At 38.2% G+C, this 26,698-nt stretch overlaps 3 protein-coding genes across 3 annotated transcripts in view; 1 reads left to right on the top strand and 2 right to left on the bottom strand.

Annotated features, from left to right (window-relative positions):
• The first annotated feature begins 214 nt into the window (after positions 1–214).
• On the top strand, positions 215–3,125 carry LOC124158537 (activating signal cointegrator 1 complex subunit 2). The gene is made up of 2 exons (XM_046533675.1): positions 215–380; positions 563–3,125. The coding sequence occupies exon 2, from the start codon at positions 609–611 to the stop codon at positions 2,754–2,756; it is 2,148 nt and encodes a 715-aa protein (XP_046389631.1). The 5' UTR covers positions 215–380; positions 563–608; the 3' UTR covers positions 2,757–3,125.
• Positions 3,126–8,159: 5,034 nt separating this feature from the next.
• On the bottom strand, positions 8,160–19,165 carry LOC124158527. Its single transcript, XM_046533665.1, has 4 exons — positions 18,922–19,165; positions 15,325–15,418; positions 10,050–10,137; positions 8,160–9,019 (listed from the first exon to the last, which is right to left on the bottom strand). Exons 1-4 carry the CDS (start codon positions 19,073–19,075, stop codon positions 8,564–8,566), a joined length of 792 nt encoding a protein of 263 aa, XP_046389621.1. The 5' UTR covers positions 19,076–19,165; the 3' UTR covers positions 8,160–8,563.
• Positions 19,166–23,488: 4,323 nt separating this feature from the next.
• Positions 23,489–26,698, bottom strand: part of LOC124158523 (dynein axonemal heavy chain 5) — a 174,866-nt gene continuing 171,656 nt past the window's right edge. The window contains exon 76 of the mRNA XM_046533651.1: positions 23,489–24,825. Coding sequence (XP_046389607.1) covers positions 24,439–24,825 — 387 coding nt within the window. The 3' untranslated portion in view covers positions 23,489–24,438. The remainder of the gene's footprint in view (positions 24,826–26,698) is intronic.

Genomic DNA, 26,698 nt, shown 5'->3' with positions numbered 1-26,698 from the left:
ACGTTTTCTATAGTTCATAGCCTTAATCAATGCGCCATTATCTTTCACAATGTAATTTTCCTCCAGTTCCCTACTTACGCAAACGCATAGGTCGGTGAAAGCAACATGGCCGCCAGCAGAAAGGCATGGCTTCACCCCCCCCACTCCTATTGCCAATCTATTGTATATATCTGTGGCTCCAACCCTCAACAAAAACAAGTTATAGGCGAAAAGCGAAGATAGTGGAGTTGAATTCGCTCGCTAGCACCGGATTCCTCTTACTGTTCCTAGAGAATATTGGAGAATATCGAGAATATTCTGGGGCTGTGGGTGTTGAATCCTCACTAAAGCTGCTATAAATAATATTTTATTTGGTGATAGCATTTTGTTGCATTTATATGGTAAGTGATTTCTTGTGATATCTACTTTTAACTGTAGGACGGTGCCTAAAAGTCACTTTGTAGACTCATAGCTTTCTCTATTTGTCTCGAAACTGTTTATTTATCATTATTTCAATCACGTATTCAGTTATCCTGATTATACGTTGACGGATTTACCGACCGTGGTTTCCCAAATTTCGTAGGTTGAAGTGGAATGTGTGCTCGCGCTCAAGTTTCGTGAGAGACGGGATGGCGAAAGGCAGTGCTGACGACTACGCAGAAGAAACGTCCATACTGACGAAAATAAGCAAGGATTACATTGAGGATCATGTGTACATAAGCTATGTTCCTCCCCCGCTAATCCGGGGTAAGGGGGTGTTGGCCCGAAGTGAATATGAAGAATGGGTAGGCAGAATTAACGAAATACAGGAAGATCTCGTTTGGCTTCTTGAGTTACCTTATCATAAGTTTTGGTCTCAATTTGCATTTGATGGAAGAGTTACAGCATTGCTTAATTCTTACATTCAAAACACCCCTAGACCATATGAATTAGAAGAATTCAATGAGTGTTTGGAGAGTGAGATTGCATTAAGTACTAAAGAAGCCCAAGATAGGGTGCACGCGCTTGTACTCTGTGTGTACATTCGCCTGGCCAGTTTTAATGAAGTTAAAGAGTCAAAACGTTTGTTAACTGCTTCAGAGTTTGGTAGTCTAATTTATGACAAGTTTATATTTGATATTCCAACGATTTGTGACATTTGTTTAATTTACGGTAGTGAAAATCATTTGGAAGTATCCCATATAGTGAATACTGTTTTCGGGCAACAGCCTATGTACTTGAATGACTTAAATGAAGCAGTAATTTGTGCAACTAAATCCTTGAAGGAAATAATGCAGAAGTCCAGAGACTTGGATGTTTCCGATTCTGCTTTGCTGAAGGGTGTTGTATGCATGACTCCTCTTCTTGATATTGTAAACTATCTGATTGATGTGGTTTTTTCTGTGTCTGCTCTCCTTGAATTTTATTCTTCTGCTTGCAATATGTTGGTGAAGTATAGATACGTGTCCTTACTCGGTGACATTTACTATAACACAGTTCCGCTGCTCTATAGTCATGCCGGAGAAATTTCTTTACTGGTGCAAAGTGGTAGAGTAGATTCTGGAAAACACAGTAAAGTCTCTCGAAAGCTGCGAATTTTGCGGGAGGAGATGCTTAAAACATTGAACTTAATTGTTGCATACTTTGTCAGTGAATCCCTTAAATTTAAATCTGAAAATAATGAGGATGGTGTAAAAAGGTGCATTGGCAATTTTCTAGATGTGTGGTATGATTGTCTCCCTTTTGATACATTTGTGAGGGATTATAACAAATTGTATGGCGCACAGAAAGATTTTATTGTGCTCAAAGAAGTTAACTCCTCTGAAATTGAAAGCGACAAAATTTCCTTCATCATGGAATCTATACTTTCACATGAAATACTTGAAAAGAAAAGCAGACACTTTCCGCAACCCAAGAATGAAGTAGAAATTCTAGGAGCAGTGGGCGATGTAACAGAAGAAAATATAGAAAATAACAGAGTTACGAGGATCTCAGACTTGGAGCTTCAATGTAGAATCTCCTCTGTTAGTGATATCCTTCCTGACGTGGACGTTGATGTCATCCGAAACTATCTATCTACAATGGATTATTCCACAGAAAAAGTAATTGATGCAATATTGAAAGATTCAATTGCTGGCATTCCTTTGGATGAAAAGAAGCCCATGGAGTCTGAGGAAAGCTATGTAAATCAGAGGATTAATGTTTTTGATGGAGATGAATTTGATGTAATGACTAACGACCACATTGATATGACAAGGGTGAATTTAGGTAAGAAAAAAGAAAAGTATAAAGACTTCAAAGAACTTATCGATGATAAGTCACATAGAGTAGAGATGGCAGACATGTATAATCGTCTGGGTGTAGTCAGTGAAATAGATACTGTAAATGGTGGTGTAGACACTTATGATGATGAATATGATGATACCTATGATGATACTGATGTAACTAGCAGGAAAACATTTGTGACACCAAGAGTACTTAGGGAGGTAGTTTTGGATTCTTCTGAGGATAGTGAAAGTGAGGACTCAGAGGGTACGTCTGAGTGTGGTCTCAAAAGCAATTTGAATTTTGTGGCAAATCCTGCTGAAATCAGAGAGAAAATGGAACAAAAGAGACAAGCAATGAGAGGCGCTAAAGCACCTGTAGTAGAAAAAGATGTCATTGGGAAACCAAAGGGCACAGGTCAAGATCAGGCAACTGTGATAAATCGCCAGCGTAAAAATGCAAATAAAGCTGGGCGAGCCAACCATCAGCGTAAGAACCGGTCATTGAAGAAGCAGCAACAAGGAATGTTTTAAGTGGGCTTCATTTGGAAGCATATTTATTATAAACTTTGCTTCACCGTGCTCAATCATGATGTGAATCTTTCCTTTCCTATTATATTTATATGTTTGAATATGCTATGAATATTTTCTATTATGATAACTTAATTTTTTTGATATTTAAATATATATTATATTGGTCTTAAAGAATGTTATAGTTATAAATTTGATGGTTTGTTAGGTATTTGTATTTTTTCCATTTGTTGATTAATTTTTGTCTATTCAACTGTAAATAGGTGCATGAAGATTTTGGGAGTACTCTTTTGTATTTTTATTCAGAACTTGACATATATTTGGTGTATGAGGCTGTGATTTGAAGGTAACTAATAAATAGATGAACACATTTATAATTTTTGTCATTACTGAAATCTAGGGGTGAGTGCATCTATGAAAACTATTGGAACCTTTCTTTGGATTCTATCCTTGTTTTAGGATCCAAGTTGTTTGACATTCAGCTCCCCACTCTTGCTCGATCATCAGGGTATGATCTCAAGGACAGCACTAACTTATTCATTACTCCCTACTATCCTTGTCCCCTGTGAATATTTATCATTGTTGTTGAAGCCCCGTATCCTTACTATTTTTAGTTTTCCCCATCTTCAACTACCATCAATCTGAATATTGGCTTGATGCAGCTCTCCACTCAATTCTCTTCAAATCTTTTAATACCAACTCATTAATCTGCTTAAGATCCTTCGTCATCGGCTTTATGTAGGTATCTCATCCTAGGCCTACCTCTGCTAGTTGCCCTTCTATCTATCTTTCAACAGTAAATTAGCAGATATATTTCTTGAGGTGCAGGCCTATTGATGAAATTCATACTTCAGTTCGCCAACATTTCAAACATGATAGACTCTTCCTCTGGGCTTTAATGCATTGTTATGAAATTGAAGGAGCAGACAGTTAGTATGATTGATATTACAAAAATAGAATTAAATACTTATTATTATTACAGTATTCCACCAATTAAGGCAGTGGCGGCGCGTGCGTATACGCATGTTAGCAAGTGCACACCCAAAGATGAATAAATTATAAAAGAAAACTATTCCTTTGCAACGCGAAGGATAAAAGTACTGTCTGCATATGCAAGAAACATGAGCCTCCGAACGCTACAGCTATCTCCCTTTCGAATTCACCGCTCTACTAGTGTGCGATCCCGTGGCATCATGCCGGGCGCATTTTCGGTCTGTGCGATCGCTTGAGGGAGCTCTGGCGGGACGAGGTAAGCGGGGGGGTATGTGCTGTTCAAAGGGGCGATGGGAGCAGACTCAAAACCATGCGAATGCGCACGCGCATGTTTTTGGTGACTGACTAGCAGGTAGTGTAGTGGTGTAGCCGCCACCTACACTACCTGCGCCCAGGATTCTAGTCCGTCTACAGAGCCATCTGTATAGCCGTTTTCTACACTACTTCCTCATAGGGTGTAAGGAAAAGAGAATGAATTTCAACTACCGTCACTTGTAAAGGTGTGTTGAGAATAATTATTTTCATACATGCTAATATTATTTCTGTTCATGCAATTTTAAGAGTAGAGTGTACCAGTGATATGTTTTGCTTGCTATGTATTCTATTACGACGAAATATGACGCTCATGGATTAGGATTAACATAATATAAATAAATCATCCTATATCTGCTCTAATGCACACCCTAGATAAATTACCACCAGCCGCCACTGAATTAAGGTAGGTTTGCATGGAGTACTTGAGTAGTATTTAGGCAGTCTCCTCTCCTTCCATTGACTTCCCTCTTCCCTTCACAATAAGGCCTATCACTGTTATTTTATCTAGAAATCTTATTCTCTTCCCTCGTTTACCTAACATTCCACCCGCTAAAACTGCTTCCAACTTCCCCTCCCTGCTAGTACTCACGCCATCCAAACCTTTATCTCCTCTGTATCTCATCAAGAAGCCACCTTTTTTCACCCACCACGAGCAGCACTTCGTTGTTCTTCCTCCTCTCCAACCACTTCACCTTTTCCATTTTTTCGTCATACCCACAATGCAAAAGTCTCCATTCTTTTGTCGTACTTTTTTATAAGTGTTGCCGTAAAGCTCTTCACTATCCTTTTTTTTAAACTCTTGCATAACAATAATCCTCTCATAAGCTCCTTCCTATTCATGAATGCTTCCTTTGCAAATGCAATTCTCTTCCTGATGTCCTTACTGCTCCATCAATTTTCCTATTATGTGCCGACCAAATAGTTCAATAGCTCTACATCCTCAAGATTTTGCCCATCTACTTTTATCTCGAGTCTCACATTTCTAGCTTGGGATGCTTTTAAAAATGCAAGTTTGCCCTCACCTCCATTTGTCTGTTTAAAATCCTCAGTACCATTTTTGCTGCGTGCGATATTTGGCTAATAGTTCTTGCATCTTGCAAGCTTTCTTCTTTATCAGTAGCAGAATTAGAGCAGTTTGGAAATGCTATGGAAATTTATGAAGTCCTTCAGCTGACATCCCTCCACATAGATCCTGCGTACTAGTTCAAAGAACCTTCTTTTACTATCCCTCCCTAGATTCTTCAGAAGTTTACACTGGATATTGTCCATGCCCACCGCTTTCCTTGCCTTAATATCACCAGTGGCGCCGACTCCAAACTGGCCCAAGCCCCCTCAAAAATTCGTTATGGGTGTGAGGAAAAAATGTGCCAGGCTTGTCGATTTTCCCTGGAGTGTCCAGATCTCGATATTCGAGTTAACAGGGTTCTAATGTTGACAATATGACTCTTCTAAAATTCTTAAAACTCACTAATAATAAAATTTCCCAAGATCCCCAGTTTTAGCCCCCCCAATATTTTTTGTAAGTCAGCGTCCCTGAATATCACTATGGGGTCTCTTTATTTCCATGTCTAAGATCATCCTCCTCCGCTGCACTTTCCTCCTATAAATTCAATCTTACCCACCTGTTTCTTTTGTCGTACAGGTCCTCCAATTATTATTTCTATCTACTCTGAACTTCTCATTGGTTAGCATCCTTCCATCTCTAGCCTTAATTTTTAACATGGATTTCCCTCTTTTGCTGCCCTACAGCACATTAAAGTTGGCGTGCAACTCACCTACCTCTCCTTCTTTCTGAAACTTTTACATTTCCACAAAGTCTTTTTCACCAAGCCTCCTTCTTAGTTTCACGCTGTAATCGATTATTTGTTTGCCTATATATCCTTTTACTCTGCTCTGTGCCCACTTTCTTCCACTTCCTTCTCTCAACTACTTTTTTATCATTTCCTCTGTTATCCATGGCTTCTTTATCTGTCTACAATCAGTCATGCAAATGAACTTATTGCCGCTTTGACCATTAAAGATTTAATATTTTGTCAACCTTCCTCCACAGTCTGTATATCTCTAACCTCAGGATACTATTCTCCTCCTGGTTTTCTCCTCTCTGTCCCATTAAGAATTTCTCCTTTCTAATTTCCATAGGTGTTTTGAAACTTAAATTAGATTTCATTAGCGCTAGGTTGTGATCTGAATCTGCATCCATCACAGGGAAGCTGTGCGAGTTTTTAATTCTATTACTGTCTGTGAATGTCTTACCTAGATGCAATCTATGTAATATCTCCCCATATACCCTGGACTCAACCATGTTCACCTCTGCACTTTATGATGATTGAACCATATGTTTGTGATAAATAACTTTTTTCCCTGCAAAATTCTACTGCTTTCTCTTCGTTGTCTTTTCACATTACTAATCCAAATTCTCCTATTTTATTTCCATCCCTCCCTTACCCGACTGGAGCTTTCCAGTCCTCCATCACTGGTAGAATTTTCTTACCCAGGATTCCCTAATTATTTCCTTGTGCTGTTCATACACTTCAAAGGATACATAATATATATTTCCTCATCCCTATGATTGCTTGCGGGCATGAAAACTTGAACCACAACAAGGTTGGTATGTTGCCCCTCAATTTCTACCATCAGAATCCTATCACTTACTTGATGTATACCTATCACATTTCTGACCCATCTTCCCCTTTTATTACTAAATAATAATATTTATTTGCCTGGAGATCTTGATACATATTCCATGATACACGGCACGTCAATGTTTTGCTAAAGCTAGCCCTCGCTGACTTTCCTCCCCACCACTATAGATAACCCTGTACCCATCACTCCAGTAGTCCCCACTATCCTACCACCTCGTTTCGCATAGACCCAAGATATATATTCTGCCTTTTTCCATTTCCCTTTCGATATATTCCATCTTGCCCACCCTCTTCATCAAATTATTTTAACCATTTTAGTCATTCCAAACCTGCAACAAAAGATGTTATTTACCAGTGCAGCTCTGGGGATCATAGGAACATGTAAGCCTTTCCCCTGCTATGAGTTTGTAGTCCAAGGGTAAGGATGCATAGGATAAACAGTATTTAAAAATGTTGAGTAGTAAAGTAATGCGTGTACCTCCATTGAAATATTGTAGTTACTTTTTTGTTGCTTTGTTACATTCTTACAATTAGTTTTGGTGTTTCAGATTATAGTAAATTATACTTAAATTCATATTTTAAATTCTTTTATTGCAGCTATTCAGCTTTTTTGAAATATAAATGATTTTAAAAATATACTTTTAGTTAAATTATGTTTTGTATCGAGACATTTGATGTTTTCAAAAGTGAAAGTACGTTTGTAGTCAATTGTGTGATGTGAACAAGTTGCTTCTATAACCGGATAGTTTTTCTGTTTTTCAAAAAAACTAGAGCAGCATGCATGAATCTTTTGCCATTGAAATGATTTCAATGGTCAACTTTGTGCCAGTCCTCGACTGCCATGTTGCTTTCATCTTGCCTGTACTGTGATGTTGGTTGCAATCTTTGCAGCATTGAGAGAGATGGTGTGACTGATGCTTCCTCTCCCACGCTGAAAACTTTCTCAAGATTATTTCTTGTTTAATAGTTATTTATAGTCTGACAAAAATTAATCCAGAGAAAGAAAGCATGGTGAATAAATAAATGAAGCCATTTAAATGCATATCTAAGTATCCAGAAGTGAAGAAAGCAGGAAGTTTTTAAGATCACTTAGGATAAAAGAAAGATTAAATTACATGTATTCACTAACAGAAATGCGAAACATTACTTAAAAAAGTTACCATAGAGAAAGAGGAATATGAAAAAGAAACCCATATGTCTACCATACAATATTCTGCATTACATATACCTAAAGGACGCAATGAAATTAAGCAGGCTTGTAAAACCATAAAACATGGGAGACATGGAGACTATAGCAGGAGAACTGTTAATATGCATGTTGCATGAATCCCATAGCAGGGAAGGCAATGGAGAAGCAGATTACATGGAGTGAAGAAAGAGGATGAAGAACTGTGAAAGGATTGAGATGCATGGAGATTGGGAATTAAAAGATGTCGAATGTAATAAATCCGATACATTTTAAAATAATAAATCTTTATTCTCAACTCTGCTTCCATCAAACGCCCAGGTAGTGAAGCCTAGAAAGTAGTTGCCCTGAGTCCCCGTAGTAGGACCAAGCCACATTCTTGAGGCACTGTGCTTTAGCATATTGCCAGCTCCAATGGGTCCAAAAGGTGGTTGCAACATGTTCCTCCAGATCCTCTCAATGTGCTCCCATCGGTAGAAGGCCCCTAAGAGTAGCACCACTTCTAGACAGTGACTAGAAGGTGAGCCTTTTCATGACCCTCTGGTGGGTCCCACCACAGTCTGAACCCAGAAGGGGAAATTCAGTCCCACCGTGTAAGTGTTAAGGAAATTTTTATTCACCATTCTCTTTTACTTTACTTCAGTGCTGGGTGATTAAAAAAAAATTCTAAATCCTCAGGTGTTTTTATTTACCAGCTGTTCAAAAAGTGCTAAAAATCTCTCTCCCTGCCTTTCATGTACTTCAATTGATCTCTCCAACAGGGAACAAACTCTCTTAATTCCATGGAATACTTCTTTTTCAGCAAGCCTCCGCCTCCTTAAGGGTCTGGTGTATGAATGCTCCTCATGATAGGGAGAAGAGCGTGAATCCAGGAGTTGAGTCACTCGTGATGGGGAGGGAGGTGGACAGGATGCTGGTGAGGGGGATGCTGGTGATGGAGATGATGGTGATGGAGATGGTGATGTTTTTCTGACTGGAGCGATTGGAGAGGAGGGTGCAGGTAATGAGCAACTTTCAAAGATTATGATTGGTTCATGCTCTTCTCCTCCGAATAATTCATCCATTAGGCTGTAATGAGGCCAGCTAGGAGATTTTGCAATCCTTTCTTCATGTGGAAGACTCTGTAAGGTCTGAAAATATTTTAAAGATCAAATTACAAATTGAATCAGTTATTTGGTTGATGGATACAACCATTGATGAAATCACACAAAGTGACTTTATAACACATTTAGTAACTTCCATATATGTACATATTTAAGAAGTTACCGCTTTACTGAAGGTGACAACTCGGGACAAAAAGGCAAGCGAAAGTCCAGGGTAGAGCAAAAACTCGCACTCCCTTACTGAATGTAGATTATTCTACAGCCATTCATCCCAGCATGAATATTGCAGGGCCCAGGAAGGTTTTGAAGTTAAGGAAAATTATTCTGAGAGAAGAGAACTGCTTTTTTCGAACACACTTATCACCAAAAGATACATATGAACATTTAGCATTACTAAAATGCCAGAGGTTATGTACTGATATCGATAACTAATCCTAAAAATAATGAAAATAAAACAAAGGGCAATAAATTATAATTCAATCGAACAACAGCATTTGCAACATGATTATATGAATCTCACACATAACTGTGAACACTACTATTCTGGTAAAATAATTGGCTTGATAGCAATGGGGCAAGCATAAATAGTTCTGAAAATTTGCTAGACTGGAAATACCATAAGATTCCAACCATTGAATCATGAGAAAATCATTTGAATTCAAGTCAAATCATGAATCATACAAATTTAAATAATTCATTAACATCCCATGCAAAGCCTTCGAGGAGGCTTGCAGCAATCTGCATAGCTTGAGGGTGGAGTCCTTCAATGGGCCCACACTCATGAAAAATATTACATTTGATTTAAAGTAAAAAATCTATTTTGATAAAAATATCCAAAGTAACAAATAAAGAGGAAGCGTGAAAACTCTTCCACTTCCAAAAACACAACTTCCACCAAAATACTTCACTGAAATTAAATTGAACATAAAAAACATTGATTGACTCTATGAATCAGAAATTGTACATGTATTTTTTTATTTTTATAAAGATAGGCTTAAATGTCAAAAATTTATTTTTTTTACTTCACAACCTTTTGAGGAAATATCAAACCACTCACCTTATATTTCTTAAAAGTGTTTTCCCATTTCTTTCTGCACTGCCCAATAGACACCAATCCCTCCAGTTTTAACTCCTTGATCACCTCACTAAAGTTTAAGGTGAAGATATATGGATGAGAATAAACAATTAATGAATTTCATTACATAGTTTAAATAATTAAATTCAGCCCTTTTCAGAAATATTAAAACTTAAAACAAAGACAATAAATAAAAATTAAATGGAACAACAATATTTGCAACATGATTACATGAATCTCACACATGTCTGTAAACACTTGTAAACTGGTGCGGTCATTTTGATGGGAGTTGAGATTTCATTTAGCCACCTTAATTTTTTACCAAATAACATTGTATTCAATGACTACACCTAACTCAACAAAGTCATTGCTGTAAAGGTTGGTAGATACGTTAATTAGTCATGATTTTAAAATTATTTCTACCATAATGCCACAGTAAATGGCATAATGGATACCTATGGTGAGAGGGATGGATTTTAACAATTTTATACATGGGCATCATAGGTGAATTTAGGGGTGGACCCCTTAACCCTTAACTTAACCCTTTCGCGACGAACATCGGGTGGGCATTTTCAAATGCAGAAGGCCTGATGTGAGGTATGGCTGTCATGGCTTTTTCAAAGCAAACCAAACGACTGGATGCCGGCTCTAGCCGACACGAGGGAAGGGAAGTGACCGCTGAGGAAGCAATCGTCAGACGTTCAGGCCTGGCCTGAGACCCAAATTAGCGAGACCTTAGGGCCACTCCTCGGCAATTAAGCCCAAACCTCCCACTCATTTATGGTCATCCTCACCACAGGAATCCGTTGCGAAGTGGTCATGCAGTCAATGGTTTTTTCATTTATAAATTTTGTTGTATACAACAATTTTTTATATGGATTGATTGAATTGGATTCTTTGTTTTGCTCTGTGCATAAGCAACTTTTAAACAAAATTTTAGCATTAAAAATAATGCACTTCTGGACTTATAGTCTTAGTACCTTGTGTTCACTAACTTAGTTGTTATTAATGCTAGAAATACGTTTAAAATTCCACAATGCTTAAAAAATATTAGTAATTCTAATCAAATGCATTATTTGGTTGAAACAGAATGCTGGTTACACAGTAAGTTGATCCGTAGATTCATGATAAGATAGGGTTAGAGGGTCTAATCCAGTGGCCAAGGTAATCATAATCATAATTTATTCAACATTAAACATAATATGTACAATGTAATAGTCTTCGTCAAAGAAAAACTAAATCTAGAATATACAATTTAGAGTATTGCTCTCCAGAAATTCATTGAGTGAATAAAAAGCTTGAGTCACTATCCACGAGTGAAGAACACCTTTAAACTTTCTTAAAGTACAATTTCTTGCCTCTTGAGGTAAGTGGTTGAACATGCAAAGTTTAACATGGTCAAAAGAATTTTTTGTAGTTGACAGCCTACAGTGGGGCTGTAAAAGATTATGTTTGAGCCTTGTGTTGTAATGGTGGACATCAGCACCAGTTTTATGGCTGTCAATATTCACTTTTACATTTATTAAACATTTAAATATATATAGACCGTACAATGTCATAATCCCTTGCTGCCTGAATAGTGGTTTGCAGTGTTCCCTTACGTTAGAATTGGTAATAATCCTAATGGCTCTTTTCTGTAGAATGAATAACTCTTTCGATGAGGAAGAATGGCCCCAAACCTCAATGCCATAGGAGAGGTGGCAGTGAAAAATGGCAAAGTAAACTGCTCGAAGATGTTCGGCAGGAATGAGTGTTTTCAGTTTTCTAAGGAGGAATATGGCTTTTGATAACTTAGCAGTTGTAGAGGATGTATGACAATCCCATGTTAGTCTGCAATCAAGGTCAAAGCCCAGTAGCTTTAAATTTCTAGTGTGGTACAGAGTAGGGCTTAAGGAGAACACCATTTGTTGGGTTTTATTTGTGTAAAGGGCAAGCCTGTTTGCTGAGAACCATTCTTCGGCCACTGAAAGGATAACATCCGAAGGATAGGTGGGGTCATTTAGATCATGTATGAGAGTAGTGTCGTCAGCATATAAGACTGACGTGCAAGGAAGATGGTGTGGGAGATCATTTATCAAAATTAAAAATAAAAGAGGACCGAGGACAGATCCTTGTGGTACACCATGTGTTACGTTAATAGGGGCAGACAGTGAATTATTCACTAGAACACATTGCGAGCGGTTTGTTAAGTAGGACTCCATGAGTTTTAATTCAGTATTATTGATACCATAATATTGTAATTTTCTAAGGAGTAGTGGATGGGAAACACAATCAAATGCTTTAGAAAGGTCACAAGCTGTTAAAACAAGAGAGTATCTATTTTCAAAAGCCTCCAGTAAGTTATCGACCACATATTTGATGGCAGAAGATGTAGAACGACCTTGACGAAAGCCATATTGAGAGGGTGTAAATAGATTATTATCGTGAAAATGATTGTAGAGCTGAATTTTAATGACTTTTTCAATTATCTTACCAAAAACAGGAATGATAGAAATTGGGCGGTAATTTGCTGGTGAGGTTCTATCACCTTTTTTATGAATAGGGACTATTTTCGATATCTTGAGTTTTTTTGGGAATGAGCCTGACTGAAAGCAAGTATTGCAGATTATTGCAAGGGGTTCACTGAGTACATCTGCTAATTGTATGATAAGGTTGGCAGATAATCCATAAATGTCGGTGCAGTTTGATTTTCTGAAGCTTTTGATAGTTTTAAAAATGTCAGTGGGAGTAACCCACTGCCATTTGAAAGCAGGTGCGGTTACAGAGAGTTCTCTAAGAAGATCAGTGGCATCAGCAGATGGGCTCTTTAAAGAGGAGATGATGAGATTGATTGAGTCAATGAAATGCTTGTTCAGGCTTTCAGAACAGAAAGGGAGTTCTTAATTGAGATGTATAGAGCCAGTTTCAGAATTAATAACTTTCCAGGCTGCCTTTACTTTATTGTCAGCCTTATTAATTAGAGTACCATTTGCCATAATTTTTGACTGATTTATTTTATTTATGTACTCCTTCTTATGAAGAAGCCAGGCCTTCTTGTCCTCAATATTGCGAGAGTGACTATATTTGGAGTGAAGTTGGATTACTACAGATCGTAAATGAGATAATTCCTTAGTAAACCACTTATTACTGGGCTTTTTACCTTTAGTTTTGGACATAAGTCTTTTGGGGAAACAGTGTTCAAAGAGCAATATGAAATTCTCAAAAAAACAAGTGAAGTTATCGTTGCCATTTTGATATTGAAGGAGCGAAAACCAGGTGACATTGGACAATAGAGATTTTAAATTTTCACCACCAATATGAGAAATATACCGAGTAAATGTAGGAAGATGGGTCTTACATACGGGTTCAGAAACTCTTCTTTCAGTGGTAAATCTGAAGTCCAAAGCTAGGTGATCTGACAACCCTAGTCAGTCACGTTGACATTATAAGAAGAGGCAGGTAAGCTTGTGATAATATTGTCAAGGCAAGAGCTGGCTCTTGTGGGCTCTCTGTTTACACAGTGCAAATTGAAGGACATGAGCAGAGCAATGAGGGAGTTTGTCTCTCTTGTGTCAAATCGAATATCGACATTTAGGTCACCAAATACAATTATAACCTTACCAAACTTATAGAGAGTAACTAAAATTTGCTCTAGCTGTTGGCAGAAAATTACAAAATCACCATTTGGGGATCTATATAAACACACAACAATCACATGGTATTCTTTCACATATATGGCACTTGCCTCACAATGCACTTCCCTGCATAACCCACTGATGTTGATTACTTTAACAGATAAGTGCTGGGCAGCATAGATTGATGTACCGCCGTGCTTTGCTTTAATTCTGGAGAAGGATGTTGCCAGCCGGTAACCCTTGATATTGGAGATATCAAATTCCTCAGTTTTGAGCCAGTGCTCTGTTATACATAGAAAGTCATATGGGCACTCATTGACTGAAACTTCTAGGGCACTAAGTTTATTGCGTAGGCATTGAATGTTTAAACACAGGATTGAGGACAGACCACTGTGCACCTTTACACTGTCAATACTGTTATTATGGTTAGAATTATCAGACAACTGGTAGGAAATGATAGAGTCCTTTTGATCTCGAATAACTACTTCTGTTTCATAAGGTGACACCGGCGCAGAACTTAACTTGGTGCCAAGTTTTTTCGAGCTATCCGAAAAGAATACCATTCGAACAGAACATATAATGCCCGGGCGACCCGTTGAATTGGGTCCCAAATCGTCCCATGTAATTTAATATTAATGACTTCATATTAGAATAAAGAGAATATTTTGTAGAGTAATTGTTGTATGTTGTTTTTAATCTCAAATTCGAGAGGACTGTTTGCCTTTCAGACCCTTGTGCTCCCTCTCTGCCCCCTCTGTTACCTACTATCTTTATTTGTATTTTCATTTCGCATTTAATTTCATATCGCAGGCATGAAATTATTGCCGTGGACTTGCATGTAGTTGAATATGGCACAAGGGAGCCGGAGATTTCGTTGCACTTGGGCATGCTTACACAGCGACTATTCAAGGTCAAACTGGAGAGGAAGGGAATAGTGGAAGCAGACGAGTAGAAGTGAAGGCAAGGGGGGAAGTGAAGACAGCATGAGTCATAGACAGGCACTTGCCTGCATAGACAGTTTGTCATTAGTCCTGGTTCCTGTAACCACTGTTCGGTGATGGGATGAGCGCAAGCCAGGGTCCATCATGGGCAGTGGGGTAGCCAAGAATTTTGTTTGGGGACTCACACAATGATATTTCAATCAAGCTATCATAAATGGTTCTTTACATACGAAGAAATGAATTTTGGCCAACAATTCAAAGAGTATTCATATTGTTCAGCAGTTGAATAGATGGAACTCTTACACATTGATCAATTGGCAAATTTGACACATTTGGCCACATAGAGTACCAGGTTAACTGTTAGATACAACTTTCTACAGCTTGTAATCTTAAAATTACCTTACATAAATATATTAACAATAATAGTGCAGAGTAATTACTTAGATGTTAATCACATTATCCCTGGTGAAAATGGCCATTATAAAGTTCAATCCAAAAGGCAATTCATGGACACCCATACTGGAGAGCCATTTTGCCATTTCACTTTCACAAGGGGTAAACACTCCGCATTTCAAGACAATTATATAAGGGATGGAAACTACTACAACTTCTATTACACCTGCATAAAAGACCTATCTCACTGGGTAAGACTTTCAGAAAGAAATCATGCAGCAAATATTGACAAAATCTCAGGATACCTACGTCCATGCTCTACTCGCTGAATGCCTGCGACCAGAAAAAAGGTGGGAATGCTTCTGCCTGCACTTTATGAGTCTGTCAGTCAACTCTGTTGGCCCTACAACAATGTAATGTGAAAACACAACAGTTAATATTAACAAAACCATCAATTCATAGACATGTGTATATTCATCAATTTTATTATATTCATTTACTTATACAATAGTATCAATTTCATAAAGCATATGTTGTGTGAGTGCCGGAAATTTAATTTCCAGCAAAACAGAAGAATATGAAAGAACCACCAGCACAAAGCAATGGCGCCTGAAATATGGGGATTCAATGCTTACTATCAATATGTCTGAGTCTGGATAGCGAGGCAGAAAATGATAGCAGCCTCACATTAACACATTCGATACCTCCACTGCATAAACGCTCAACAATCGCCCACCGATTCAAATCCGCTCATCTAGGTAGTCCTTGTAATATTAGATGAGCAGATTTGATTCAGTGGGCGATGACTCCACATGAATGAAGCTTATTATATGATATTGTGTGTATACTGGAGAAAGAACCATAATTACCGCTCTTGGGCACATTACACGAGGAGAACTTAAACGTGGTGCAATTATTAACACTTAGCGTAAAGTGTACCACCTTATTCGTGGAACTTCGTCATAAAGTTTATTTTGTAACCTCCGGGACTGAGGTTATGAATTTCGTAACAAAGTTTCTTTTACTATGGATTGGATAGGCCTTTTTGTCAGGACCGACGATTTGCTTCGTAATAAGGAGAACTTCGTATTTACGTTGTTCGTATTAACGAGAGTCTACTGTAGTAGCAATCAGTTAGCAGGTTAGGGGGAGGAGTGCAACCTTGTTTCAATTGGTCTTGCGTAACTTGATATGTTCCTTCGAGGCTAATAATGTATGGCCTATGTAACATGAACCTTGAGTAGTCCATGATCTGGGGCCTGTTGGGTGGTCTCAAGGAAGGGAAAAGCATCAGGCTGAGGGGTGATGGGAGGGGGAATAATAGATAATGGGATATGGGGGATGAAGTTACCATTCCATAGCATAGTAAAACAACAAAACTGAGCTTCCCTGATGGTAGTTCCATCTCTTGGGGAAGCTACGTACTATTTGCCTCTCGTATTTTGCCTTATAAATTGTGTAAATGAGTTTTGCCAAAGGAGATTCAGAATAGGTGGAATTTGACGAGGATGTATGGGACAGAGGCAATAGACCAGAAAAGGATGAAGAAAACGGGGACCTGGAGCAACAGTGGAGCTGAGCAAATTTTCATGGTTGCTCCAAGGCGCTCCACTACTTCCAGCATGTCAGAGTGGAGCACTTGGTTGGAACAATGTTTTGGAGCAACTCAAAGAGGAGCAAATTACAGTAACGTTGCTACGCTCTGGTGTTCTGGAGCTGAGTCACTCCGAGGATAACTTTCTTCCAGAAATTCTACTTCCACTCAAAAGTGCATATTTTCCAATTGGTATTGCCCATAATTTATCCCATACACTAAATATAATCAAGGGTCCCGAAAACGCCACGATGCATTGGTAAAACATTGATCGTAGAGGTTGTGATAAATATTCACGCAAATTGCTATTTGATTTTCATTATTAATTATTCATAGTTATTTCGAGCCGGAAACACTGGAACTAAAACAATGAGGATACCCTTAAAGACTGAGCAATGAGAAAAAAATAGAAATACCACATTTCAAAATAGATGTTATTGAGCGTCAGAAACACATTGCTCAGTAGAACCTCTACTTACAAAGCATGTCATTGGGAGGTTAGTCAATTTGAAAGAAATATGTTGTTCATGCATATTTCTTTCAAATTGAGAAACCTATGTATATAATTTAAAATTCCATGAAAATAATTCTTTGCACCTAATGAATGGACCGAGTGCGTATCCTTGATACTTTCAATGCACGCTACCGCATCGTTTCAAAAACATGCAATTCCAATTATTGTGATTAGTACCTAGATGTTAAGTCAGTTCATGATGCACAATCAAAATCCATAATCTCGAAACATGCTTTAACAAAAATTGTGTGGTACTGAGAAAAATGATGATAATTCAAGAATTTTGCAACTGTTATCTGCATAGTTGACTGTAGCATTTTCATTTTTCAATACCGCCCAAAATAGACTTTTCTACTGTTATAATGATATGACTAGAAGATTTCACTATGTCTATCAAATTATATAACAACACAGGTAGATATATTGACTAATGTATGTTATTTTAGACTTGAGGTTATCTTTATTTGTTATTCTTCAAAAATATTTAACATAACATGATTGAATAGAAAACATAATGCACTGCCTAATTTGAAAAGTATTTTTTGCATAATACTATTGTAAATTGGAACGTATTGGCATAAGCTATTACCTACCACAAATCATGTTCACAAGTGATTAATAACTCAACATAAAAATAGCGATAGGGAATATACAATGAGTCCCAATGCTGTAGAAGCGAGCCCATATAAATTTCTAATGGCGGAGAGGAGCATTGACGTCAGTGTAGTGATCTGGAGAGGAGTGCTTGCAAGGAATACTCGAGCAGGCGATTCAATTTTAGTTGCCTGTTAACCTGTTTCATTTGCAACCGTAACCATATTTATGTTTACAAATGTTTGGTTTGCCAATTTGTGGCCTTTCTGAGGCGATCAAAAAAGTGGTTGGCCTAATTGGATTCAAAGAGTGGCCCGTGTGTTTGGCAATCCAAACTACAGCTTGCCGGATGGCACCCACCGCACCTACAGTCGGGCCATAAAACATATACGGCAAGCTATGACTAGCCGTAGCCATAACTGCCACTGGTTAGCCACAATTCGGCCATAATTTTTGTGCTGACTATGGAAGGTGTATCACCAAAACACTATGCAGGAGTACTTTAAGGGATCATAGAATTAAAATACCAAAATATTTGCGAAATCGAAAACAAAAATTTTTCTGGGTGGAAATAGGTTAAGGCGCACGGATTTAGGCAGCTAAATTTTGGGTAGCCATTTCGAAAGGAAGCATGAATAGGGACATCCTCGATGTTGGAATTCCAAGTTCCAACCTCTCACGGAGAAGCTAACGCAAAGGGTTACCAACACCTGGGCAAAAAATCAATGTAAAACATGCCAGGAAGAGAGATGAATTAAGAGACGAACGAATGCATCCTACATCGTTTAAGTTCTCGTGCAAATGCGTGTCAACCGACTTGTGAGTTTTGGATGTCAGAGAAAAGTATTTTCTAATCCTTGCAATAAATCAGGCAACATTTTTGTTTGAGCAGTAGATGAAACTGGTATTTTTTCAATCCGTAGTTACAAGTAAAAATTTTAGTTTTTCGCGTTTCTCTTGTACTGGCTTACTTTGCTGCAATTGCTCAGGGCATATTCCGTAATATGTAGTCGGTAGTATTTATATCGTTCTCTTTAGTATTGACACTACTTCAATTTCCCCACTTTTGATGCAAGTTACGTTCTAGCGAATTTCTCCGTCATGTCAACACTCCCTATAATGATGTTTCATTTTAGTAAACGAAACAAAAATTACCAAGCATTCGGACAAGCCTGAAAACCCTGAAAATAATAACACCACTTACAAACAAAATACTTTCCCTCGTTGGCAGACATGTTGCACTTCGTCTGATACAGCCAGTACAGTTTCTTCCCAAATATCAAGAACCGCAAGAACCCACGGGGAAACTTATGGGGTTGTTGCCAAATATGTTTCAGCTTCTTCCCAAAAGGGATCATGGGAGAAGGATGCACTTCTCCACGAATATTACGGTAAAGGAGTCTCACAGTGCCGCTACAATAGTTGTCACTTCGCTTGCATTATTATCAGTTGTTAAAAATTTGCCACTCGCAGCGCCACCAAACAACCATATCCGCCTTTCACGAAGAAATACACAGCAGTACATGGAAGAACACACTTGTCACCTTCACTCGCCACAAGTTTGTTTAGTCTATGGCGAGCCTTCAGGACAGGGTGGCACTGAAAGTGAAATTCCCTGAATTTTACAGGATTTAGGATTACAGGAGTGATTTTTGCAGTTTTCCATACAAGTTGACACCCTGTGTGTACCTCCATGGTACCTCACATTAATCTTTACACATAAAAATGTAATTTTTCCCTGAATGATTCGCTTTCGAGTCCCAATCGAAAATACCGCAAAGCGCAAAAACGGATTTAAAGATAGAGTTCGCGAGGCTACTACCACTAATACCTCATAATCGCGGTAAATTGAAATGAGTCATGCTAACCGAGATACCGTGGCCTATTAGCGCCGCTATTTGGTCAATGTTGGAGGTCGATAAAAATGCGCACGAAAAGGCAGCAATATAACGCTCATAAACAGACGTGATGTTCTCAATCCTTTACTGAGCCACATGGGACAAGGGGATCGTGCACTCATCGATGCCCAAATCCTAAAATCCGCTGAAATCCACCTGGCTGGCTGGCTGCTGTTTGGACCATCGAGGACATCGCTGCTAGTCATGCTTGGGCGCCTAGGTTAGGTAGGTCTAGGTTTGCATAGGCGCGTAGGTTTCTATTAGATCACTATGTCATATTCTGGACGAAATAGAGGGCATCTAGACGTGGATTGCAGGATATGGTGGCAGTCTCGAAGTTTTTCGCGTCGCCAAGGATTATTCTGGTACATAAAATTTTCCTCGTTAATCTCTATTCAGTGTTCTCATGAAAAGAAAGCGGGTACCAGAAAGTTGGCCCACATGAACTTCCCACCGTGGGCTATTACTTAACTTTCTTACCCTACGTGAAAAAGCGTCATTTTAACACCTTTTGTTCGTATCTCAAATAATAATAATACCATTCTCCTAAGTCCAGTCTAAACTGGTGCTACTTAAATCAGTTTAACGATATCAGTATTACTCGATAAATTTTGTTTGAACTTGCGAGGTTAGTCGGGTGCCGGCACGTATGCGTTGGTTTTGTTGTTTTATGAATTCATTGATCCACATCCTCGGTTTTAGTTAGTTGCAAGTGGTCACAGGCATGCGCGAGTTTTCGCAGTTTCCTGCCCTTCCGTATTCATGCTTGCTAAACTAATGTAAGCCTTAAACTTATCATTTAACTAGTACTGTACTATAATAAAACGTGACATGAATTGTAGCTGTGCCTCACTTTGTTAGTCTTCTGCAAGAACTAATCTGTGTATAGGTACTGTGGGTATACCCATGCCTCCAAAGTGCACATTTAATTGCAATCTCTCTTGCAATGCCATACTCTTGTCATTAATATGAATTTACACTGAGACTTTCCCAGGGATATTGATTACCTATTCTATACACACTAAACCTTGGTGGCAACCCAGTGTGGCCCAATTTAGGCTTTTGATCGGCAACATGTTTGTCCAACGTTTTGGCTCATTTCAGTTTACAGGGACTAGCCACGGTGATAACGCAGTCACCTGCAATCCAAAAATTGTGCAATAAATCCACAAGAGTACATTCATGCCAACAAAAGGCCCAACACTGACAGCAGTCATCATTGGCTCAACATTGTCCCTGCATTATGTACTGCCTTCATATTTTATTATAGGAATCAAAACTGATTCAAATATAATCTTAAAGCCAAAATGCTTCCTAATATACCTTGTGGATGGGTTTGAACTACCTTCCAATAATTCTTCATAGCCTCAGAGAGGATATTTTAAGCCAGAGCTTTCGGAGTCTTAATTTTCAATAGGCTCATCTCTAGTTAGTTATTGGGAATCCGGTTATTCTCAATCCCTGCTCTACCTTCACCATGTTCATCCTTTTCTTGTCTATTTCAACTGCCCAAAATCTCTTGCTCAAATTCCTTTATCCTATTCAGAATCTTATTTTTTGTAAACATCCTGCCTTTTTAGGACTACTTGTCTCATGCTTCTTCCACATATTGGCTACACAGTGCTAATTGGCATTCATGTATGTAGTCACCTACCTTTCCCTTCCCGAGCAACTTTTAAACTCTTAACATTTCTTCATCAACCAAGCTTGACTTCTCTTCTTTTTTTGTCATTGTAGTCTTTGATTAATTTCCCTTGACCTACTTCTGCCCTCTGTGTCAAGGTTTCTAAACTTCCCTCTCTCCTTCATATTCCCTTTAATTTCTTGTGTGATCCACCATTTCCTAACCCTATTCCTTGCTATTTATCCAATTGATTTATCTGTCAGTTGCATCACTCCTTCTGTAGCCCCAGCTTACTCTTCCTTTATCGTATCCATGTCACCTCTCTATTTTCTTGTACGTACTTCTGTCCTCTAACACCTGGTGATCTCTCCTCAAATGCAAGTAGCATCTGAAGCTCATTGAAGTCCCTTCTGCTCTTTGTTTTTCAGGACAGGTTTTTTTTTTTATTCCTAAACCACCGAATACAGCTGATATCGGCCATGTTATATCTTTTCATTCAACAAATTTAACAATTGCACGGACACAAACAACTATGCCCTAGGAAATCTACCCAGGCGGGACTCGAGTCTGCGATCTCTTGTTTGGCAGGTGAGGATGTTACTCCGCCGCCACCAAGGCCGGCAAGTTTATCTTTATTAATTGAAAACCTGTGAATATATTTATCCATCATCAAATTATTTTTATTTAATCACTGAAATAAGTAAATAGTAACAACCATACCCATAGGAAGATAAAGCCTGGCATTCAAAACTCAATTTTATGTCAAATTTAATCCGAAGACTATACGAATATGTCTCTTTATATCTTCAATACTATCACCCTTGAATGCTACAACATTCAACATTGACTGCAAATAATAAGTTATATTGTTATTGTTTCCTCAATAGAACTTTGGGTTTCTTTACATCCACCCTTTCCCTTCACTGCTAGTATATCATAGTATATAATCGAATACCTGTTACTGAATTGATCACCAAAATTATTGAATTTGCATTCATCAAAGGAGAAAATAGATATTGGACTCTAAATTAATATCAGATGTCATCTTAACATTAGTAGCCTATAGGTTGAGAAAGCTATACATTTTGTGAGATGGAACGCACATATTTTATACTTATAAGGGTGTGGGACTATATTCCGCTGTAAACCGATTTCTTTCTTGGAGCACCAGATAAAGCACAGGTGAATTGTTCTAACTATTCAAGTATGTCTGATCTGAAAGAAATACTTCAAATCTATATTATATGAGGTAGTTGAGGTTACCTTTGGGACACTACTACAGCTGAGGCTATTCGTTCTCTTTCATTTATTATCATTCATGAGATCTTATCGGTTTTCTATTGCAGTTATGGAACGCAGAGAAAGAAGTGTGGTACACAATGAACTTTTCAAGGGAAACATTCAAATTCATCTTTGACTTTTTAGAATATTTAAACAGCCATTTAGAAAATAAATGATTCCTTTTTTTTTGCTTAATTTTACACGTAATGAATGAACAATTCCAGAATAGGGAGAATGTTATAACAAGATCAACTTCAAGAATGATGCTAAAACAATGCAAATTGACTTATGTCATACTTTATACCTCGCCATTTCATTCCCAGAAAGTGGATGGTCTCTTTCAGACCTCTGCAGAAGCAATGAAAATGGGCACGTCGTTGATCATAGTGTAGTTGCATACCCACAAATGCCAAAATGTTTTACCAAACTGTATAGTGCACCTGCTGGCTCTCATCATTAAAATCAAAATGTTTCCTGTGCCTCCCTGTATGGTGAATAGGCACAACAAATAACGATACCCTAAAATTACAGTGACAGATCCTGATGATTATGCTCCTCCAATCAGTGGGACTGCTTAATCACCTTTTGAGATGAACACAATGTGTATTCATAGCAAAACCATTTTGCTGGTGATTGGATTGGGATGGTAGCTGGAGCTATGGCTTTCCACCTAGTCGAAGCAGGTTCATATCCCGGCAGTGGCAGAGATTTTTCAGAGGTTGCCCGATCCCTGCTTGAGTGCCTAGTGGAGGGCACTTCAAGTGCAGCACTCTGTCTGTCCCCTTGGCGCCTTTCGTTAACAGGAGGCTTAGGCCAATGCTGGGTTTCTCTCCCCTCTTCCCACTTGGCTAAAATGCCCTCAGCTGTCAGTCGCCTCCTCCATACTCCTTCAAGTTTATCAATCTGATAGGACTGCACTTTAAGACTTCTAATGCTAAGCATAATACATGTCATAAAATATAAGTAAGTATTTTCCTCTGTTATTTTATTGACGTTTGACTAGTTTCTGTACATAGCATCATTATCAAGAGGTTACATTACAGTAAGTGATTCACACAATTAACTTAGCTTATGTATGAGCTGGGTTTTGATCTGGTCTTGATGGTCTTTAATAAATCTCTAGAAAACTAAAATATAGATGACTTTTAGAACACAGATCTGGCTGTCATTATATTTATTATAAGTATTGATTGACATGGTGCAGAACGCGTGAATTTAATAACTGACAGTCAGTCACATGTTCTGCACAATGTCAGCCATATATGACCAAAAATTGATAGTAACTTCAGCCTTTTTTGGTGAGCCAATAGTCACCACAAGGGCTTTATTGTGGCTAAGGCTTGACTGATATAACACGTGCAACAACCACATATTGACAAATCTCAAATAAAGTAAATAGTTACGGAAATGACAACAGTCAGTGACATTGGTTGTGTTAGCTACCTGAGATAGCCTCTAAATTCAGTGACCCCAGTTCCTAATTGCTATGCTTTGCACATATGACAGAACAGCCCCCTTAAAAGTCTGCCCAGGGTGGAGCACGCTCCTCGCCGCATGTAGCAACTTTACTGGGTAAAGTTTTGGAATACAAAGTGGCCCCAAGAACAAAATTTTCAGGTACGTAATGGTAAAGAAAGTTTTAATATTGAGCCTCTGACTGACCTAAAAGACTTAAGAAAAATCTAGTCTTTCTGACACTAAGTACGTAATGATCATGCCCAAATTGAAACCAATAATATTACAAGACCTCTGTACAATGACAATGCTCTACCAGGGATAAATGTCATCGTATTTAAAATTTATTATTATAATTCTGATATTTTGTAACTTTAAGCTAGTTGCTCCGAAAAGTCTTACATAACTACATTAATGAGTGAATGCATAGTCTAATTGTAAACATCAAATTACACTTCCACTTTTATTTGATATCACACAATAGAGCCACTCCTCGCAAAGTCCAATGCCGAGGATTATTGTCAGTCTCAAAGTCAATAGATCCCACATACTTCAAGTCAGTCCGTTGTGGCTTTCTATAAATTGGGCATTCATATAAACGTGGCTCCTTACCAGCCGTAGTGTTGATAGCATAAATATAGATAACTGGCATTTGTTCATATAGCACTTTTGGCTTGCTTTCAATCAATTTCCCACTTCTCCGATCAAGAGAGGCCCCCTCCAAAAATAAACCATGTACATATACACCCTCTGGTGGGGAATCTGTCAGGTCTTCTTTGTTATGACGGGTGATCAGATTTTGTAGGACAACTGAGTCCAGGGCCCACCCTTTGTGTGCTCTGGTGACCTCCTGAAAACAGAGAAAGGAATCAAGATTTTACGGTCAATAAAAAAAAATAGAGAAAATAGTGATGTATTAACTCCTCCTATTAAAACCCTGGACTATCACATATGTACTGCTTTCAGTGTTACATATGTATAACCATATGAAATGCCATTCTTCCAACACAATTTGATGAGTGACCGCACAGGATTATGATAATAATATGTACTTTATTCACTTGAGAAAGGCAATGCACATTGAGAAAACAGGCAAGTGTATGAGATATATAATGTTAGGAGATATTACATAAGAGCAAAATATAGCATAAAAGTATTTGGCGTTAAGTATTTTCTAACAGAGTAAAAACACTTAACAGTAATAAATTCAAGGATTCTTTTCTGAAAAATAGGTAAGATTTAGAGATGTGTGAATACTAAAAAATTCAAATTGAGTGCTTTGAGTACTCTTATGAATGTCAAGGCGAGTAGTTTCGGTTACTGAGCTGATAAGGCCAGTAGGTTCAGAAATTGCTGACAGGAAGCACTATCATCAAAATAGTGTACAAACCCTTTGCAAAGTTGATAGATCATTTAATTAATTGCCTTGGCCTGAAACTGTTTCAGCTGACTTTATATATAGCAGTCAAATACTGTAACAGTCAACCTGGGTGCCAAATTGGCAGCGGTGGCCAACCCTCCTTTCCTGCAGAGTATTCGGAGTAATATCAGTGGACTGCTCATATGTTCTTGTAAAATAATTTTACCAACCGATTCTCCTCTGTTTTCTTTACTCAAATGCTCAGAGAATTTTTTATAAATTTGTTTTTCTACTGTAAATGATTCTTGTTAATATCTTCATTGCATGAGTCATTTGCCTAAAGGCAGTGGCGGCTGGTGGTTATATATTCAGGGTGTGCATTAGCGAAGATATACGACGATGAAAATGGGCGTGAAGTTCAAATGAATGCTGCTAAATGGTACTGAATGCATTGACGGACTAGGATCCTGAGCACAGGTAGTGTAAGTGGCAGCTACACTACACCAAAAATGTGGCCGGCGCGATGCCACGGGATCGCACGTTTGTTGAGTGATGAATTCGCCAAGGAGATAGCTGTAGCGTTTGGAGCTTCATATTTCATCCATGTGAAGACAAGATTTAAGATCTAGTGTAAATTGGATACCCTAGGGGGGGCTATAGCCCCTTTACCCCCCCCCCCCCCCATAGATCTGCCACTGTGTACAGCAGACTCCTGATTATCCGGGTTGCGAATTATCCATGCATGAGTTCCCTGTCCTTTGAAGTTTTCTTTGATCTTTATAAAAAAGATGTATTCAATGGTGTTCGGCAAGATGTTGTGGAACATATTGCAATGCAGCATTAGTACCTGATGATGGCGAAAGTGATTCGCTGAAACATGTCGTACGATAATAAATACTGTGGACATACAAAAAGTTTTTCATTTTCATTTATCATTTGTAAAATCAGATGCCAAAGAACCAAGATATTTGTGTTTTGGTGATAAAATGTTACTCTGGGCTAATTATTTCCATTAGAATACCCTTATTTAAGTGGAATTATTTTATCTACTTGCTGACAAGGAATGTTTCAAAGTTCTTGGACGTCTGCTCTAGCATTGTAAACGATGATCAGCAATGGGAAAAAAAACTCTTGATAAATTTTAGAAGATTCTCTATGGTTAACCATTCTTAAATAGGGTGGTTTCCTGTTATTTTTTTGTTGCCTAAATCGAAAGATTATTACTCCCAGAGTACGTATTTCACGCTTTTAGATTCTTAAATGACGATATCTATTTTTCGCGATTAAATGAAAAGTGAAAATTTTCAAGCGCGCGAAAACGCGACGCGTAAGTATAAATGCCGGGAAATCTCTCCGTGTGACG

This window comes from Ischnura elegans, chromosome 1, assembly GCF_921293095.1.
Source record: "Ischnura elegans chromosome 1, ioIscEleg1.1, whole genome shotgun sequence".
NCBI classification, from domain to species: Eukaryota; Metazoa; Arthropoda; class Insecta; order Odonata; family Coenagrionidae; genus Ischnura; species Ischnura elegans.
This window is presented reverse-complemented; position numbering and strand designations above follow the sequence as displayed.

Coding starts and splice junctions, on each gene's coding strand:
- LOC124158537 (XM_046533675.1), top strand. CDS start 609: ATGGCGAAAGGCAGTGCTGACGACTACGCAGAAGAAACGTCCATACTG.
- LOC124158527 (XM_046533665.1), bottom strand. CDS start 19,075: ATGATCCCTTTTGGGAAGAAGCTGAAACATATTTGGCAACAACCCCAT. Junction 10,138..15,324: donor TCAGCGAGTAGAGCATGGAC/GTAGGTATCCTG, acceptor CTTAAACTTTAG/TGAGGTGATCAAGGAGTTAA. Junction 9,020..10,049: donor ACACTTTTAAGAAATATAAG/GTGAGTGGTTTG, acceptor AAATATTTTCAG/ACCTTACAGAGTCTTCCACA.